The 20,608-nt window shown below is 46.4% G+C and overlaps 1 protein-coding gene across 3 annotated transcripts in view; it reads left to right on the top strand.

Moving 5' to 3' along the window:
- The window catches only part of rrp9 (ribosomal RNA processing 9, U3 small nucleolar RNA binding protein), a 29,800-nt gene extending 9,445 nt beyond the window's left edge, over nt 1-20,355 (top strand). For 2 of the 3 annotated variants that reach the window (XM_078203082.1, XM_078203083.1), the window contains exons 8-15: nt 246-338; nt 6,349-6,449; nt 8,748-8,882; nt 14,554-14,616; nt 14,727-14,884; nt 15,635-15,714; nt 18,897-18,970; nt 20,077-20,275. In XM_078203082.1, the coding sequence (XP_078059208.1) occupies nt 246-338; nt 6,349-6,449; nt 8,748-8,882; nt 14,554-14,616; nt 14,727-14,884; nt 15,635-15,714; nt 18,897-18,970; nt 20,077-20,176 (804 nt within the window). In that variant the 3' untranslated portion in view covers nt 20,177-20,275. Of the gene's footprint in view, nt 1-245; nt 339-6,348; nt 6,450-8,747; nt 8,883-14,553; nt 14,617-14,726; nt 14,885-15,634; nt 15,715-18,896; nt 18,971-20,076 lie in introns of all 3 variants that reach the window. The other variant, XM_078203089.1, reaches the window with a different exon arrangement.
- Nucleotides 20,356-20,608: the final 253 nt, after the last annotated feature.

Here is a 20,608-nt window from a genome sequence, read left to right as displayed (position 1 = left end):
TGAGGTGGTTAGTTCACTTCTTCAATAGATCTGAAATGTCAGTTCCTGGACGTTGTCTGTGTGGTGACTACCATTGAGTTATACAACCAGAGTGGATAGGATTTGTCTTGCTCCCATTGTGACTTACTGGATGAGGTTTTAAGCACATGATACAGTTATGTGACTGGTACTATAATCTGGTAGGTAGTGTAGCTGTGACAGTATACTGTGTGTGCAGTGCCAGATCTAACTACCTTTTCTTGTAGGCTACAGGAGACCGAAACAAGCTAATCTTGATCTGGAATCCTGCCACATGCCAACATCTTTACACATTCAAAGGACATAAAGATGCAGTATCGGTGAGTGAGCTCAGGCTATGGAGGGGGTGGAGTTGGGAGATGATTGCATTTTTGTGGAAGAGACTAAACTCTTTAAGGAGTTAAATAGAATCCTAGAACGATGCTCTTTAAACAAGTTATCCTAATTCGTCCTGTTCTGCTTATTCCTGCTAGCCCTGCAAGTTTTTCCACTTAGATTTTATCCAATTCCCTTATTGAGTTTTTATTGAGTCTCCTTCCATTACCATTTCAGGAAGTACTTTCCAGATCACAACAACACGCTGTGTTTTAAAAAAATGTTCCTCATGTCACCGCAGCTTTTGTTGGTAATGATCTTCTATCCTTGTCCTCTGCTAAATAACTCCCCAACACCAGGAACAGTTTTTCTGATCAAAATTCTTCAAGGTTTCACATACCTCAAATTCCCACCTAAACCTCTCTGCTCTCAGAACAGCTCTAGCTTCTACAGCCCCTCCACATAACTAAGTCCCTTCATTGCTGGTACTGTGCTATCGGCAATCTTTCCAATGTCTTTGACCTTAAAGGTGTGGCACCCAGAATGTTCCAGGAGGTACTGAACCAATAATTTTCAAAGGTTTAACGTAGCTTCCTCACTTTTGAATTCAATTGCGTCTGTATTAATCTTAGAATTCCTGTGCCTTTTTACCATTCCTCGCTACTTGTCCTGACTCTCAAAGAGCAAGTAGATGAACCATCTTGGCCACCTCAGTCTTTAGCCAATTCTCTTCATTCCATGTAATGTCAACAAAGAGCTGAAGACACTGGATACTGCAAAGGCTGTGGGCCCTGACAATATGGGCGACATGGTGGCACAGTGGTTAGCATTGCTGTCTCATAGCTCAAGGGAGCCAAGTTCAATTCTGGCCTTGGGGACTGTCTGTGTAGAGTTTGTGTGTTTTTCCCATGTCTCTGTGGGCTTTCTCCAGGTGCTCCGGTCTCCTCTCACAGTCCAAAGATGTGCACGTTAGGTGGATTGGCCATGGTAAATTGCACCTTAGTGTCCCAAGATGTGTAGGTTAGGGGGATTAGCCATTGTAAATGTGTGGAGTTATAGGGATAGGGTGGGGAAGAGGGCCCGGTAAGATACTCTGTCAGAGTCAGTGCAGAATTGATGGGCCAAATGGTCTCTTCTGCACTGTAGGGATTCTGTGAATATTCCGATAATAGTACTGAAGTCTTGTGCTCCAAACTTTGTTGTACCCCGAGCCAAGCTGTTTGAGTACAGCTACAACCCTGGCAGTGTGACAAATTGCTCAGCTATGTCCTGTACACAAAGCAGGACAAATCCAACCCAGCCAATTCCCGCCCAATCTGTCTACTCTCGACCATCAGTAAAGTGATGGAAGGGGTCATCGACAGTGCTATTTAAGCAGCACCTGCTCAGCAATAACCTGCTCAGTGACGCCCAGTTTGGGTTTCACCAGGGTCATTCAGCTCCTGACCTCATTACAGCCTTGGTTCAACATGGACAAAAGAGCTGAACTCCAGAGGTCAGATGAGAGTGACAAGCCTTGACATCAAGGCAGAATTTGACCGAGTGTGGCATCAAGGAGCCCTAGCAAAACTGGAACCGATGGGAATCAGGGTGAAACCTCTCCGCTGATTGGAGTCATACCTGCACAAAGGAAGATGGTTTGGTGGTTGGAGGTCAATCATCTCAGCTCCAGGACATCACTGCAGGAGTTCCTCAGGGTCGTGTTCTAGGCCCAACCATCTTCACCTGCTTCATCCATGACCTCCCTTCCACCATCAGGTTAGAAGTGGGGATTTTCGCACAATGTTCAACACCACTTGCTACATCTCAGATACTGAAGCTGTTCATGTCCAAATGCAGCAAGGCCAATATCCAGGCTTGTGCTGACAAGTGGCAAGTAACATTCGTGCCACACAAGTGCCAGACAATGCCCATCTCTAACAAGAGAAGATCTAACTATCACCTCATGATATTCAATGGCATTGCCATTGTTGAATTCCTCGCTATCAACACCTTGGAGGTTACCATTGACCAGAAGCTGAACTGGGCTAGTTTTATAAATATTGTGGCTGGGAGGACAGGTCAAAGGCTAGGAATTGTGTAATGAGTAACTCACTTCCTGACTCCCCAACGCCTGTCCACTATCTACAAAGCGTGAGTCAGGAATGTAATGGAATACTCTCCACTTGCCTGAACTCCAACAACATTCAAGAAACTCAACATCATCCAGGAGAAAGGAGCCCGCTTGATTGGCACCCATTCCACACGCATTCAATCACCACCACCGATGCACACTGGCAGCCATGTGTACCATCTACAAGATGCACCGCAGTAATTCAGCAAGATTCCTTAGGCAGCACCTTCCAAACCCACGAGGGCGAGAGCAGCAGATACCTGGGAACGCCATCACCTGGAAGTTCCCCTCCAGGTCACTCCCCATCCTGATTTGGAAGTATATCACTATTCCTTCATTGTCACTGGGTCAAAATCCTCCAATTCCCTTCCTAACAGCACTGTGGGTGTATCTACATCACAGGGACTTCACCACCTCCTGAAGAGCAATTAGGGTTGGGCAACAAATGCTGGCCTAGCCAGCAACATCCACAAGCCATGAATTAATTTTAAAAAACATACAAATTAGGAGCAGGATAGGCCATTTGGCTCCTCAAACCTGCTCTGCTGTTCAGTATGATCATGACTAACCTGATTGTGGCCTCAACTCCACATTCTGCTTACCCCTGATAACCTTTGACTCTCTTTTTAGCCAAGAATCCATCTACCTCTGCATTAAAATGTTCAATGACCCTGTCTCCACCGCGCTCTGCGGAACACCCTCTGTGAGACACAAACAAATTTTCATCTCCATCTTAAATGGGAGACCCCTTATTTTTAAACCGTGTCCCCCAAGTTCTACTCTCTCCCACAAGGAGAAACATCCTCTCAGGATCTTGTGTGTTTCAATATGATCACCTCTCATTCTCCTAAACTCCAATGGACACAGTCCCAACCTGTCCAACCTTTCCTTGTAAGACAACCCCCCACACCCAGCCTAGGTAAGGTTTAAAGTTTGTTTATTAGTGTCTCAACTAGGCTTGCATTAACCCCGCACTGAAGTACTGTGAAAATACCCTACTCGCCACACTCAGGTGCCTGTTCGGGTACACTGAGGGAGAAGGTTTTAGTGGAGTGAGCCTTCCCTGAACTGTTTCTAATGCATTTATATCATTTCTCAAGTAAGGAGATCAAAATTGTACACAGTATTCCAGATGTGATCTCACCCTGTTCTCGCCCTGTTCAACTACGGTAAAACATTTCTACTTTTATATTCCATTCCTCTTTTAATAAACGCCAACATTCCATTTGCCTTCCTAATCACTTGCTGTACCTGCATAGTTACTTTTCCTGATTCATGTATCAGGACACTCCGATCCCTCTGTACCACTGAGTTCTGCAATATGTCTCCATTTAATATAATGCTTTTCAATTCTTCTTGCCCAAGTGTACAAGATTTTTTTACATATACCTGAAGGTCACTTTGCTCTGTTAAAATCATATCATTTAGCTTTTGGTGCCTCATTCATCCTGCCAAAATGTATCACTTCACACTTCTTGGTTAAAGTACATCTACCTTGAGTCTGCCAGCTTCACCAGCCAGTGTATGTCCTCCTGAAATCTCTTACTATTGTCTTCATTTACTACATTTCCGAGTTTCATTTCATTTCAGATTTTGAAATTATGCCCTGTCTGCCCAAGTCCAAATACAGAAAGAGCAATGTTATGGCAATAGTCCCAAGTTAAAGCCCTGGGTAATTACGGGGAAATGACCTTGTTACGGGGAAACTCGTGTCAAGTTTTGTTACCGGTTATTCTTGGCGATTCTGAATCGAATAACAGGCGGGTTGTTGGTGGCAAGACTGGAGAAGGAAGCACCCGGCTTTCATGACTCATCAAGTTGTGAAGCTGGCAGTTCTGGTCAGGAGAGCAGCTTCCAAATATGTTTGATGATGGAGGGCGCTCTCAGAGTCGCTGCACAGGCTGCTGAACGTTGAAATGGGAATCTTGTCACCTGCGTTTTGAGTCCTGAAATGGTGTTCAGTTGCCCTCTGGTGGCAGAGAAGAATAATAACATCACAGGAACTATACTGTCCAGATAGAACAGCAGCAATATATCTTGGTGCTGTGGTTTGTCTGTGTTTTCTTTTGGTGCACGTTCTGATAGTTGAGCCACTACCACTGATGTTGCGATCTCTTGTTACTTTTGACTGTGTGTTACCTTGCATAGAACACAGCCCCAACAAATAAACTGACACACTTGCATTGTATTTGGCAGGTCAGACACAAGGAGGAGCAGTGAAATTGTAAAATATCCAGTGACATTGCCATGGTGATCATAGAATCCCTCCCTACAGTGCAAAAGGAGGTCATTCAGCCCATCGAGTCTGCACCAACCACAATCCTACCCAGGCCCTATTCCCCGTAACCTCACATTTACCCTGCTAATCCACCTGACATTAGGGGCAATTTTATCATGGCCAATCAACCTAACCCGCACATCTTTGGGCTGTGGGAGGAAACCGGAGCACCCGGAGGAAACCCACGCAGACACTGGGATAATGTGCAAACTCCACGCAGTCACCTGGGTGCCTGGTGCTGTGAGGCAGCAGTGCTAACCATTGTGTTACGTGCCGCCCCTAAATGATGTGGATGGGTTTTTGGGGTGAGAGGACGAATGATCAGAGAAGATCAAAAAACACATGAATCCATCACTTTGTGAGGAATTATCTTTGGTACAAAAAATCTTAAAGGTAGACACTTTAAAGGGGGAAGGGCGAGGAGGTGAGAAACTACATTGAGTACTTTAGACTTTAACGAGGGAAAGGAGAGGAGGCCACGCCACAATTTTAATAGAAATTTGTCTTCAGAAAAAGTTCAAAACCTGTGATTTTTTTTTTTAATGTGGAGATGCCGGCGTTGGACTGGGGTAAACACAGTAAGAAGTTTAACAACACCAGGTTAAAGTCCAACAGGTTTATTTGGTAGCAAAAGCCACACAAGCTTTCGAGGCTCTAAGCCCCTTCAGGTGTGTGGGAATTCTGTTCACAAACAGAACTTATAAAGACACAGACTCAATTTACATGAATAATGGTTGGAATGCGAATACTTACAACTAATCCAGTCTTTAAGAAACAAAACAATGGGAGTGGAGAGAGCATCAAGACAGGCTAAAAAGATGTGTATTGTCTCCAGACAAGACAGCCAGTGAAACTCTGCAGGTCCACACAACTGTGGGAGTTACAAATAGTGTGACATGAACCCAATATCCCGGTTGAGGCCGTCCTTGTGTGTGCGGAACTTGGCTATCAGTTTCTGCTCAGCGACTCTGCGCTGTCGTGTGTCGCGAAGGCCGCCTTGGAGAACGCTTACCCGAATATCAGAGGCCGAATGCCCGTGACCGCTGAAGTGTTCCCCAACAGGAAGAGAACAGTCTTGCCTGTTGAATGAACACCGAGCGACACACGACAGCGCAGAGTCGCTGAGCAGAAACTGATAGCCAAGTTCCGCACACACAAGGACGGCCTCAACCGGGATATTGGGTTCATGTCACACTATCTGTAACCCCCACAGTTGCGTGGACCTGCAGAGTTTCACTGGCTGTCTTGTCTGGAGACAATACACATCTTTTTAGCCTGTCTTGATGCTCTCTCCACTCCCATTGTTTTGTTTCTTAAAGACTGGATTAGTTGTAAGTATTCGCATTCCAACCATTATTCATGTAAATTGAGTCTGTGTCTTTATAAGTTCTGTTTGTGAACAGAATTCCCACTCACCTGAAGAAGGGGCTTAGAGCCTCGAAAGCTTGTGTGGCTTTTGCTACCAAATAAACCTGTTGGACTTTAACCTGGTGTTGTTAAACTTCTTACTATTTTTTTTAAAGCAGAGGGAGGCCTTCGTTGGTTAAAATAGCTTCACGCCTGTAGCTTTCTGTACTTCCAACTCATTGCAGGTCATCTTCTAAATGCTGTGTCCCTCCCTCAGGGCCTGTCCTTTCGGAAAGGCACACATCAGTTATATAGTGCCTCACATGACCGCTCAGTGAAGGTGTGGAATGTCGACCAGAACGCCTATGTTGAAACTCTGTGAGTATTGCAGCCTTCCTGTGGAAGTCTCCGCCTAACATGCACTGATTTATCATCAGGCTGGGGTTGTTAGATTCCAGTTCTGATCAACAACTATTCAACCTATTACTTTATTAGTTTAAAAATCTGTGCAAACTTAATTAGACACAACATTAATAGACAATTAGGAAGAGCTGATCAGATCTATTCTACTACAAGTCACCTTCTCGTACATCAGGCACCCAGCTGGGTTTGGATACTTCTCCCAAAGTGACATTTTTCAGGAACCTTTCCCCTTTTTATACTAATTTCAATCCTCGTGCTTGAAACTTTTACAGTTCACTCTTCAAATTTCAGCTTGTGGACCTTGGGGGTCAAGGCTAAACTTACTGGTTGTTTCATGACCCATAGGCTATTAAGCAGATTGCTGAGAATAAACATTTCTCGAGCTTTGTCCTCCCCAATATCCTCATCAAGGTATGGGTCAGGTATATTTCATCACACGCATCTCTGCTGGGGTACCTTCCTGTTTATTAGTAAAGTACAGAACTTCTATTTCTTGTTTGTTATCTTTGATATGTTAATCCTGTGTCAAGGATTTCAGAATGATCCACTTAATCCACTCACTCTTGCATTGTATCTGCTCCACCACTCTGCCTTGGTTTCAGTAAAAGAGCACACAAGTGAAGATATGTACTGTACCAGGGATACAGGATTCTGGGGTCACCAAAGCTTCTAGTTCCGTTTTTCTCTTTCTCACAGGCAGTTTTGCGAAGTGCAGATGGACCATGCCCTGACTGCCCCGCTCCAGACACGCCGTCTCCCTGACTGCCCCGCTCCAGGCACGCTGTCTCCCTGACTGCCCCGCTCCAGGCACGCCGTCTCCCTGACTGCCCCGCTCCAGGCACGCCGTCTCCCTGACTGCCCCGCTCCAGGCACGCCGTCTCCCTGACTGCCCCGCTCCAGGCTCGCCGTCTCCCTGACTGCCCCGCTCCAGGCACGCCGTCTCCCTGACTGCCCCGCTCCAGACACGCCGTCTCCCTGACTGCCCCGCTCCAGGCACGCCGTCTCCCTGACTGCCCCGCTCCAGACACGCAGTCTCCCTGACTGCCCCGCTCCAGGCACGCCGTCTCCCTGACTGCCCCGCTCCAGGCACGCCGTCTCCCTGACTGCCCCGCTCCAGGCACGCCGTCTCCCTGACTGCCCCGCTCCAGGCACGCCGTCTCCCTGACTGCCCCGCTCCAGACACGCCGTCTCCCTGACTGCCCCGCTCCAGGCACGCCGTCTCCCTGACTGCCCCGCTCCAGGCACGCCGTCTCCCTGACTGCCCCGCTCCAGACACGCCATCTCCCTGACTGCCCCGCTCCAGGCACGCCGTCTCCCTGACTGCCCCGCTCCGGGCACGCCGTCTCCCTGACTGCCCCGCTCCGGGCACGCCGTCTCCCTGACTGCCCCGCTCCGGGCACGCCGTCTCCCTGACTGCCCCGCTCCGGGCACGCCGTCTCCCTGACTGCCCCGCTCCGGGCACGCCGTCTCCCTGACTGCCCCGCTCCCAGCCCACGTGCTGTTGTTTGAACGTTATGACTTTGTTTCATGGGTCATTCAACTTACGGACCAATGTTGGGCGTTGCTGCCAGTGGAGGAACCTCTGCTGGTTAGGTCCTCAATACCTTCCTCAGCAAACGCCATTTATCTTGCAGACCACCAACTGTAGTGTAAATACACCATAAGTCAGCTTCAGTAAAACGCTGCGTACATCTGAAGTCCTGGGAAAGATGTTAGAATAGGATGTGATCTGGCAAGTTTCAATTTAAACACTGAGGACGCAGGAAGGAGGGATTCCTGTAAAGAAAGAGAGAATAGTGCCTTTTACAATCTCCAGACATTCCAAAGCCCTTTGCAGACAATGAAGTACATTTTTAGCATAGTCATTGTTGTAATGCAGGAAGCATGGCAGATAATAGGCACACAATTAACTCCCAGAAACCATAATGAAACAACAGAGCAGACAGTCTGCTTTCAATGAAGAACAAGTATTTGCCCGGACCTGAGCTTCCCTGCTGTTCCAATAACTCCCAGATATCATTCTGTTCACCTCTGAAGTTAAACGGGGTCTTGATTTAGCCCCTCATTCAGAGTATGGCACCTCTAACAATGCAGCACTCCCTCAGTACTGCACTGAAGTGTCAGCCTTAATTTTGTGTTGCGTCGCTGGAGTGGATTTTGAACCCGTGACCTGCTGATTCGGGTGAGTCGGGCAGTTTATGTGAATTGGTGCCTGGTGCTGTCCTCGATTTAACTTGCCTCCAATTTAAACAGGTTCGGTCACCAAGATGCCATCACAGGATTAGACAGCCTCAGTCGAGAACGTTGTGTCACAGCTGGGGGGAGAGACCGGACTGTCCGTGTTTGGAAGATTGTTGAAGAAGCGCAGCTTGTATTTCACGGTCATGAGTGAGTAGTGACATTGTACATGTGGTCATGTGAGTTGTGAGCTTGTGGGGTTGGCCATCGGGAGGGCGGGGGGGTGCTTGGTGCCAGTGACTGACTGCCAAGCAGCTTGGGCTGTGGGAGAGGAGTTGCAGTTGCTGCTCTGAACTCAGCCTGAGTGCACTCAGATGAAACGGAGGAAGCGTCAGCCATATACTTTTGCTCTTTGAGAGCACGGAGAATGTGATTTTTCTTTTTGTCCCAACACCGCACTAATATTACAGTGCAACTCCTGTATTGTAAAGAAGAGCAGTGTGATATAATGAGACCTCACTTCTGTGCAAAACTGAAGGATCAGTCAGTCGATAAATTCAGATGTATATGTCTGCAGCAGAATTGGAGAAATGTACCAAGTTTTATTCCAGTGCTAACTTTCTAATTATAGTTTAGTTCAGTGCCTTGCTCATTATAATCTTACTTTCTGGTTCATACTCCCTTGGCTTCCATTCTCACATTTACAAGTTCTCGATACAGAATGTTCATCAGTTTCACACCTGCTGGCTCTCCAAGCACTCTGGTGTAATGTGAAAATTCTCTGCTTTGCACCTGTCATTTAGATTAACACTGCATTGGCCATCAGCTGACAGCTCCCACCTTGCTGTCAGATAAATAAACACGCCAATTCCGCCTCCTAACCCAAGCTCTGGTGCCCAATTCTGGAGGTCAGTTCAGATTGCCCGGTTATCTGCGAGAAGGTCAGAAAACACAATTACAAAATTGTGACCTTCAGATAACCCTATTGTGTCTCCTTTCTGCCCAGTAACTGTAGTGATTTTGTTCAGCCAAACACTCGGCTTCATCTTAACTTGCTTTAAAATGGAGTAGTTGCTGGAAGTTACATTGCCTCTGTCTTTGTTCTCCTTGGAGACAAGAAGATTGAGAGAGATTTGATCGGGCTGTTCAAAATCTTATGTTGTATAGTCTGAGGGAGATAGAGAGAATCTCTTGGTGGAAGGATCGAGAACGAGACTTAAAGTAATTGGCAAAGGAAGCAATGGTGACATGAGAAAAAAACTTCTTCACGCAGCGAGTGGTTAGATAAAGGACATTATTAAATTTGAAAGAGTGCAGGTAAGATTTACTAGGATGCTATTGAGACTTGATGGTTTGAGTTATAAGGAGAGGCTGGATAGACTGGGACTTTTTTCTCTGGAGCGCAGGAAGCTGAGGGGTGATCTTATAGAAGTCTATAAAATAATGAGGGGCAAAGGTCAGCTAGATAGTCAATATCTTTTCCCCAAAGATAGGGGAGTCTAAAACTAGAGGGCATAGGTTTAAGGTGAGAGGGGAGAGATACAAAAGGGTCCAGAGAGGCAGATTTTACACATGGGGTGGTGAGAGAAGCTGCCAGAGGTAGTAGTAGAGGTGGGTACAAATTTGTCGTCTTAAAATGTGTTTAGACAGTTACATGGGTGAGATGGGTGTAGAGGGATATGGGCCAAACACGGGCAATTGGCACTAACTTAGGGGTTAAAAAGAGGGACAGCATGGACAAGTTGGGCCGAAGGGACTGTTTCCATGCTGTAAACCTCTATGACTCTTAGAGTGTGGTGGAGGTGGATTTAATCAAAGTATTTCAGAGGGAATTAGATTATTATCTGAATGTTGAGGATTACAGGGAGAAGCCAGGGAATGGAGAATTCCTCTTTCGGTGAGTTGACATCACTCAATGGACCGAATGGCTTCAATTCTGTGGTCATTTGGTGGCTTTATTTGAATGCAATACTCTGGGGGGTCACAGCCTGATGCAATTATTGTGCACTCACTGTCTGAATTAACATCAACACATACAATCAAGCTGAGGATGCTTCAGTATCTACAATCTGTTAATTCAGCCCCACTTATGAGCTCTGTAACCATGCCAACCCAATGCTGCCAATCCTGTCCCAGACATTTGATTCTACTTCTTACAGCCCCCTGACTGAGTCTCCCCTGCAAACATTGAATTTTCCTGGGTAAGATTCATGTTAGTGAATCAGTGCCAGGTGGCTGCTTAACTCTGGGGTACATCACCACTGTTCAGGGTGTTGCTCCATATACTTTCAAGCTGTTACTCTATATACCCACTTTTGTCAGCCGGGTGATGCTGCAGGTATAAAGCTGTAACAGGCTTTTGGTACTGAATGGGTTAATCATATCCACAGTTTATATGACAATCTGTTGATTGTTTCCAGGCATCACACTCATGGTGCAGACTGGATTGCTATTATCAAGTGAATCCTGCAGCTAAAGAAAACCAGGGAATCTAACCTTAAACAGCAACAAAGCAGGGATCGTTGTTTAAAAGGGGAGAGTCAGGCAGCTGGAGCCACAAATTGTGGCTCACTGCTTTTAAACAGCTGTGCCTGTTTCTTTCTGTTATCTCTTGAGTTTTGAAATTACTTTCAATTGATTGGTTGGGAACATGGGAATTGAAGGACAAAATCAGAACAAGGTCCACCTAGTTCACCCTCTACCATCTCCAGTTTTGTGTGATGCAATGACCTTGGAGTTGTTGGCTAATCATTACAATTTAACACTAACAGTTGTTCTGCAGCTGACCCAGAACTGAGGTGAGAGAAATATCAGTGGTTGAAAATGTTTGAACTCGTGGGTTCTGTTATCTTTAAATACTATTTCCAATTTTCACCCAAATGGCTCATATACTGTATCCAAATATAGTACTTCTGAAAGAGATATATGAATAAGGGGTAAAACTCTTGGGAGTGCAGGAACAGAGGGACTTGCGTGTGTATAAGTCCACGGGTCATTGAAGGTGGCAGGGTGGGTGGTGAGAGCAGTTAATAAAGCTGATGGTATCCCGGTCTTTATTAATAGCAACATCAAGGAGGTTATTCTGAACTTATACAAGACACGAGATAGATCTCAGTTGGAATATTGTGTACAGTTCTGGGTGCCACACTGTGGAAAGGATGTGAAGTATGGGAGAGAGTGCGCAAGAGGTTTACAAGAATAGTTTCAAGGATGAGAAACTTCAGTTATGAGGATAGATTGGAGAGGCTGGGACTGTTCTCCTTGGAGATGAGAAGTCTAAGAGAAGATTTGATAGAGATGTTCAAAATCATGAGGGGGCTGGACAGAGTAGGTAGGGCAAACTGTTCCTGTTCATAAAATGCTGAGTGAGAGGGCACAGATTTAAAGTGATTGGTAAAAGAAGCGAATGTGACCTGAGAAAAAGCTTTTCACGCACTGAGTGGTTTGGTTCTGCAATTCACTGCCTGGAGGGATGGTGGAGGCAGCTTCAATTGAAGCATTCAAGAGAATATTAGATGTTTCTATTCAAATAATCAATGTGCAGGGCTATGGAGAAGAGGCAGGGGAATGGCACTAAATCATATTTGTTTGGAGAGCCAGTGCAGATATGATGGGCCAAATGGTCACCTCCTGCACTGTAATAATTCTGTGAATCTGAATGTATCAATGGTCCCACCATTTCCTGGGCGAGCCTGATTTCCTGACTGAAATGTCTCTGTAGATGTGTTTTTGGGTTGATTCTGTTTAAGTGTGGGCCATGTTCTCTGGCTGTTATTCTGAACAAGAGCAAATTGTTGCTCATTGTCTCCATTCTCTAGTTCCTTCAGAACTTTCAACAACAGTTCACACCACATCAGCTCTCCAGTGAACACTCAGCCCTGCCCGTGTACCTCTCCTCCACTGAACACTCAGCTCTGCCCGTGTACCTCTCCTCCACTGAACACGCGGCCCTGCCCGTGTACCCCTCCTCCACTGAACACTCAGCTCTGCCCGTGTACCTCTCCTCCACTGAACACGCGGCCCTGCCCGTGTACCTCTCCTCCACTGAACACGCGGCCCTGCCCGTGTACCTCTCCTCCAGTGAACACGCGGCCCAGCCCGTGTACCTCTCCTCCAGTGAACACGCGGCCCAGCCCGTGTACCTCTCCTCCAGTGAACACGCGGCCCAGCCCGTGTACCTCTCCTCCAGTGAACACGCGGCCCAGCCCGTGTACCTCTCCTCCACTGAACACGCGGCCCAGCCCGTGTACCTCTCCTCCACTGAACACTCAGCTGTGCCCGTGTACCTCTCCTCCACTGAACACGCGGCCCAGCCCGTGTACCTCTCCTCCACTGAACACTCAGCTCTGCCTGTGTACCTCTCCTCCACTGAACACGTGGCCCTGCCCGTGTACCTCTCCTCCACTGAACACGCGGCCCTGCCCGTGTACCTCTCCTCCACTGAACACGCGGCCCTGCCCGTGTACCTCTCCTCCACTGAACACGTGGCCCTGCCCGTGTACCTCTCCTCCACTGAACACGCGGCCCTGCCCGTGTACCTCTCCTCCAGTGAACACGCGGCCCTGCCCGTGTACCTCTCCTCCACTGAACACGCGGCCCAGCCCGTGTACCTCTCCTCCAGTGAACACGCGGCCCAGCCCGTGTACCTCTCCTCCAGTGAACACGCGGCCCAGCCCGTGTACCTCTCCTCCAGTGAACACGCGGCCCAGCCCGTGTACCTCTCCTCCAGTGAACACGCGGCCCAGCCCATGTACCTCTCCTCCACTGAACACGCGGCCCAGCCCGTGTACCTCTCCTCCACTGAACACTCAGCTGTGCCCGTGTACCTCTCCTCCACTGAACACGCGGCCCAGCCCGTGTACCTCTCCTCCACTGAACACTCAGCTCTGCCCGTGTACCTCTCCTCCACTGAACACTCAGCTCTGCCCGTGTACCTCTCCTCCACTGAACACGCGGCCCTGCCCGTGTACCTCTCCTCCAGTGAACACGCGGCCCTGCCCGTGTACCTCTCCTCCAGTGAACACGCGGCCCAGTCCGTGTACCTCTCCTCCACTGAACACTCAGCTGTGCCCGTGTACCTCTCCTCCAGTGAACACTCAGCTCTGCCCGTGTACCTCTCCTCCACTGAACACTCAGCTCTGCCTGTGTACCTCTCCTCCACTGAACACTCAGCTCTGCCTGTGTACCTCTCCTCCACTGATCACTCAACTCTGCCCGTGTACCCCCCCCTCCAGCGGACACTCGGCCCAGTGCCCAGTGCACGTACCTCTCTGGTATACTGAGCAAAGTGGAGCACTGTAATTTAAAGCATTTTTGTGGAGTCAGTCAGTTCAGATTGAGCAACTTGTAATTTGTTTGTGATTAAAAGTTGTAAGCTTTATTCCAGTTTGAATTTTCTAACAGTAATTCTGTTCAGTTTTGTGCAACCCCCCCCTGCCCCCTCTCCTCAGTTAATGATACAAGGTGCATTGCACAGAACTGACAGAGAACAAGTTCCACTTGAAGCAATTTGCACAGTATGTACCTTCATGTTGTTAACATGCTTTTGGCAGCAGTGGGGCAGATTTCCCACTCCTTTATCCTGAAGAACCTGACAGCAGACAAAGTGACTAGTTCAGTACCTCCACCAAAATCCAAGCCCAAGCTTTATTTTCTTTCTGTTCCTCTCAGTCCAGAGAGTGGTAATCATAAGCATCAAGGAACACCAGTTCTCCAATAACCTCCCCACCTGAATACTGACTCGAGCACTGCTTTGTAGCTGAGTGCTGCCCTTCTGATGCCCAATGTTGATGCAAAAGCCCCTAGTAACTGGCTTCTCCCATGATCATCTCCTATTCTCAGTATCAGTGTTGCTAATTGTACACTTCTGTTTGTTCCCCAGGAGTTCCATTGATTGCATACAGCTGATAAACGAAGAATACATGATTTCTGGAGCCGATGATGGGTTTGTTTATTGCTTAAAATATTGGATTTCTATCCAGCTTTCAATTTTTAAGAAACAAATGTTTTTGCTTGTATTGAGGGTCATTACATGTTGACCTTGCTGTGTTCCAGCTCCTTGGCCCTTTGGACAGTTAATAAGAAGAAGCCTCTGGTGACAGTCAGGACAGCTCATGGTATCCATGGAGACCCAGGGATACAACAGCCAAATTGGATTACCTCCGTGGCAGCATTACTGAACAGCGACTTGGTTGCCTCAGGTGCTTCAAGCTGTGAGATACTGTCTAATGTTCCTTGTGTCTGAGTTTTTATCTACTCGAATTGACTAAAGCCAGGTTGTGCAGATATTTCAACGACCAGGTTGCTTCAGTCAGAATTTATAAGATTCCCCATTCCACCCTCTCATTCCATTTTTATCACCACCTCCTCCCAGCAAAGCAGTGCTACAAGTTCCTCCTGTGACATGCCGTGAGGTATTTGAATAAGTAAATCGCTCTTTATCAATGCAAGCTGTTGCTGACATCAGATTTCAGCATCACCAGCAACGCAGTGATCATTTTCCTAAATTCAGATTTTGTGTCCTGAGTCTGGTTTTGGTTCCTCTGACCAGCAGCCAGTCACTATATTAAAAGGTTGGTAGTTGGAATAGACAGCAGTCATTCAGCACCTGAAAGAGACTGGCACATTCACTTTTTGACCAGATGCTTCAGTTCTTATCTAGAATCTGAGTGACATTACTCAGTTCCTGAAATGTTAACTCTGTTTCTCTCTCCATCGTACACAGATGCTGCCAGACTTGCTGAGTTATTCCAGCATCTGCAGTATTTGGTTTTATTACAACACTACCCTGTCCTCCTCTTTCAGATGTTCATCGGTAGCTAGCTGCAAATCCCGTAGCCACAACCCAACAGGAAGATGGCATGATATGATGCACAGCAAGATGTTGAACGTGCTTTTCACAGCTCTTTGCGTCATTGGCTGACCTGTTAATGTTATAATCTAGTTTAATCTGATGATTTCAGGTTCTCATGATTCCAAGATCAAACTCTGGAAATGTGGCGAAGGTTTTAAATCATTGGAGCTGCTGTTTAACATTCCTGTGGTAAGACCGAGATTGCACAGGTTCTTGTGTGTTTAATGTGTTACTGTTTTGACTAATTGAATGAATTGCAGTGCAGTTTCTGGCTACCAGTAGCTTCCAATATATCAGAGTTTACAGTTTAAAGTCAGGGATCCATAAATTGACAGCATTCCTTTACCCCGATAGTATGTGCACATCTCCTCAAGTGACCTGTGCTGGAAAGAGATAAGACCATAGGAACAGGAGTAGGCTGTTCGGCCCCTCTAACCTGCTCCAACTTTCAGTAGGATCATAGCTGATCCAACATTCCTCACTTACACTTTCCTGCTCTTTCCCCATAACTCTTGATTTCTTTACTGATAAATTCTATCTATCTCAGCCTGAAATATACACAAAGAGCCTGCCCTCACAATCCTCTGTGGCAAGGAGTTCCAAAGACACTCAACCCTCTGAGCAAAGAAATTCCTCCTCATCTCAGTCTTCAATTTGCACCACTTTATTCTGAGACTATGTCCTCTGGACCTAGACTCTCCCCATGAGGGGAAACATCCTCTTACCATTTACCCTGTCAAGCCCCTTAAGAATCCTATATGTTTCAATGAGATCATCTCTTATTCTTCTAAATTCCAATGAGTAGAATCCCAGACGAGTTAACCTTTCCCATAAGACAATCCCTCCATACCAGGGATCATCCTAGTGAACCTTCTCTGAACTGGCTCCAGTAAAATAATATCTATCTTTAAATAAGAGGACCAAAACTGCTCAGAGTACTCCTAGATGTGGTCTCACCTGTACCTTGTACAGTTACAGCACGACTTCTCTACTCTTACGCTCCAACCGCCTTGAAATAAGGGCCAACATTCCATTGGCCTTCCTGATTACCTGTTGCACATGTGTACCTGCTTTGTGTTTTGTGCACGAGTGTCCCCAAGTCCCTTTGTGTTGCAACTTTCTGTAGTTTTTCTCCATTTTAATAATACTGTTCTTTTGTTCTCCATTCCAAAATGAGTAACTTCATATTTTCACACATTATGCTGCATTTGCCACTTTTTGCCCACTTAACCTATCAATATCTCTTTACGAACTGTTTGTATTCCTTTCGCAAGTTGCTTTTCCAGCTATTTTTGTATCTGAAAATTTGGCTACAGTACATTCACTTCCTCCAAGTCATTAATATATATTGTAAATAGTTGCAGTCCCAGCACTGATCCTGTGGAACCTCACTGGTTGTAGGTCACCAACCTGAAAAAGAACCCCTTATCCCCACTCACTGTTTCCTGCCCATTAGCCAATTCTCTATCCATGCCAATATACTACCTCCAACTCCATGGGCTCTTATGACTTAACCTTTTGTGAGGTAGCCTGTCGAATGCCTTCTAAGAAGTCCAAATACAACGTATTTACTGGTTCCCCTCTATCCACTCTGGTTGAGACTTCCTTGAAAAACTCTAATAAATTGGTCAGACACGATTTCCCTTTCAGGAAGCCATGCTGACTCTGCTTGATTAGATTGTGATTTTCTACAAGTTGTGACAGTCCTCCAATCACCAGACTTTTCAACAATGGGCAATGGCTTTGTTGAGACATTTTCCAACCATGCTCCTCTCCATGAAATTACTCTCTCAGGCAGGAGGTAATAGTGATTGGGAACAATGGACCTGACAGAAACTGCTCCTGGACTCTCCTTCCCCTTTAACTCGGCGTTCTTGTGAGTTGGTTCACTTGCGCAATTTCAGGCTGGATTTGGGTCCATTTGGAAACGAGTACTGATTACATTCGCTCTGCCTATTCCCCAGTGGAGCATTGCTCAAACACAGGACTGCAGTTCATGCTGAGAGAGCCCCTGCTGTTAGTTGACCTTAAAATAACAATGCCAGCACAGTTAATTAGTTCAGTTAATTAATGCAGCACTTGCAGTCCAAGTTTGTTCCTGCATTACGGTTTCTGAGCTTTCAACTGGAGCTAGAAAGCCTGCGTGCCCTTGTTACCATCAGCTGTGTTTCTCGGGTCACTGAGCTGCTGTCAACCCTTGCAATTAAATCCTCCGTCAGAACCAGGAAATGTGGCTGTGTAAGGTCACTTCAACCCAGCAATTCCTTCAGACCCAAACGCACACTATAGAATTCTCAGGTCATCCCAGGCATCACCCACCTCTCCCTTCCTCCCCCCACTTCACCGAGTTGAGTGTAATCTGTGTTTGTTGAAGAGTAATTAGTTATTATGGTGAAAATGAAGCCTGGGGAAGTGGCAGAGGAGGGTGGAAAGAATGGGGAGAGGTAATCTTTCTTCAGCGGTGACAAAGATAATGCTGGGGGGGGGGGGAGGTGATTTTCCAACACCATTGGTCTATTCCGATTGTGTTTCCTGTCAATCTGCTGTCATGTGCCTTTTCTCCAGTACACTGTGCTGTGATTTTTTGAATTCTGTAAATGTCTGGGATAGTTTAGTGTCTGTGTTTGCTGAAAGAACGGCATCCCTTTGAGGAAGGTGATTGTGTTTATGTATCCCAGTATTAGACTGAATTTTAAATATCAGCATGGTGCCAGTTTCTGTCAATGAGCTGTGCTGAGGGGGGGACTTTGACTGTTTTCCTCCTGTATGCTCTTTCCTTCCACACGTGTGCACAATCCAGGGACACTGCATCACCTTTACTGCTGCCCCAGCTGCGAACAGTTAACTCTCCAGAAAACAGTGGCAGCAAATTCTTGTCTGAGGATCACATAAATAACCCTGTCCAGGGCCGAGATCCTGACCTGTGGTCAGTTGATAACTTTATCTTCTCCAAAGAAACTGAGAGGAAATTTGATGAAGGTGTTTAAAATCATAAGCAGTCTGGATTGAGGAGATGGGGAGAATCTGTTCTCACCTGTGAACGGATTGGGAACCGGAGGGCACAGAATTTAAGATAATTGACAACCGAAGCAATGGCAACCATGAAGAAAACCATTCTCTTGCAGCAAGTGGTTAGGATCTCGAACATGCTGCCTGACTGTGTGGTGGAGGCAGCTTTAGTCGAGGCATTCACTAGGGAAATGGATTACTACCTGAAAGGGTAGAACGTGCAGGATCACGGGGAGAAGGCAGGGAGTGGCACTAGTTAATGGTTTCAATATAGACCTAACACAGACACGTCACTCCAAGTGGCCTGAGCTGTAACCATTCTGTGAAAGCTAACGATCTCTTTCTGTCTACCTTTTTCATAGGTTGGCTTTGTGAACAGTTTGAAGTTTTCCAGTTCAGGTGACTTTCTGGTGGCTGGCATGGGACAGGAGCATAGGTAAGGAGCATGGGTCACAACCCGTACCACAATCACATGTATTCCCCCTCCCCAACACCCTCCGCTTGCCCACATTCGCCTATCTCGCCTCCATCATTCCCCTCTCTCGGCTTGCCTGCGTTCCTTCCTTCCCCCACAGCTCAGTCATTGGAACAGGAGTAGGCCATTTGTCATCTCAAGCCTGCATCATGATTCTATTTGATCAGGGCTGATCTGTACCTCAAATCCTTTTCCTCCTATATTGGGATATAATGCCAGCAAATAAATGTTTGCACGGGGACAAGGGGCTTTCATTTTAAAAACGTTTTCGAGAAAGAGGAGCTTTAAGTTGTTTGTCAGTTTGTGGAATTTTGTCCTGTTGCGCAGTGATACCGAGTGACTAGTTCACAGTAGAATTTCATGTTTGCAATCTTCCAACGTAAGCTGCTAAATAAACTTTTTTTTAAAAGTCCCAGGAGAGTAATTATTGATGAGATGGCAGCAGATTCTGTTCAGAAGCTGACAAAACTGTCTGGTCCCTCAGCAGGAGTACCTTCTGAGCTTTTATCACAGGATGTTGGTTATGATGTTTGCTTTTGATCTTTTTCAAGTGTTTATTTCATACTGCCATTGTAATTAGTTGTTTCAATCATGAATGTCATTATTTGCAGTCACCATTAGCAGGGTGTGTTGAGACTTGTGCCTTGTGCGTTTTTCTGTTAACTTCTGGTTACAAAGTGCATGTCTCCCAACCATATCTAATTAACTCATTCTGGACTGATTGGCAGTTGGGGCTGGTGCTTCTGGGAGCACTGCTCAGTCAGTATGACCTGCTGATGGTTGTGATGATTGTGTAGGGTTGGCTGCTGGGGCTAACGTGTCTGCCATCACTAGTGATGCAGGCTTGAGTGAACTAGTTAGTAAAGTAATAGGGGAATAATGGTGCCTATGGAACCACACCATTACCAGTGGCAGTGGCATCAGTTTAATTTTAGCGCTCAGATGAAGTTGCCAGTACCTGGGAGTTTTGCTTTCATGTTTTTTGGCTGTAGCTGAGCTGCTCTTAAAATCTGCAAAATTGAATAAAAGCTGTTTCATTTGAATAAAATTTCTGCTTTCCTTTGTAGGTTAGGCCGCTGGTGGAGACTAAAAGAAGCTAAGAATGGAATCTATATTATCCCACTGAAGAAGTCAGAGACCAAGCAACAACCCGGGGACAGTAAATAGCTGTGATGAGAATAATTGATGTTTAGACTGGGTCTAACACACTCCACCTGGGTAACTTTGAGAGCCTATATTTTGTAAATAAAATTGTGGTGAAACCCCTCTGCTTGCCATGATGTTCATACTGCTACACCGAGCCCTTTTCCAGAAAAGCTTGTGGCATTCCCACCTCCTGACACTTGTCCAGTCTCAGAGTTTTATACTTGACTTGACCATCTTCATCAGTAATTGCTTCCAATCACACATGGAGTTGGGACTGGACCAGCAATGTAGAATGCTAAGGGGACAGCAGGAGCAGTTCGGATCTCGGGCAAAGATAACTATTCTTTGAGTTCATATTTTGATGTTAGATATTGATACATTTTTCTGGATTCTGCAACTTGAGGATAGCTTATTTAAACAAAGGCACTTTGAAATGGGACAGACTGTTCAACA

The sequence above is a fragment of the Mustelus asterias genome, chromosome 3 (assembly GCF_964213995.1).
Source record: "Mustelus asterias chromosome 3, sMusAst1.hap1.1, whole genome shotgun sequence".
Classification (NCBI taxonomy): Eukaryota; Metazoa; Chordata; class Chondrichthyes; order Carcharhiniformes; family Triakidae; genus Mustelus; species Mustelus asterias.
This window is presented reverse-complemented; position numbering and strand designations above follow the sequence as displayed.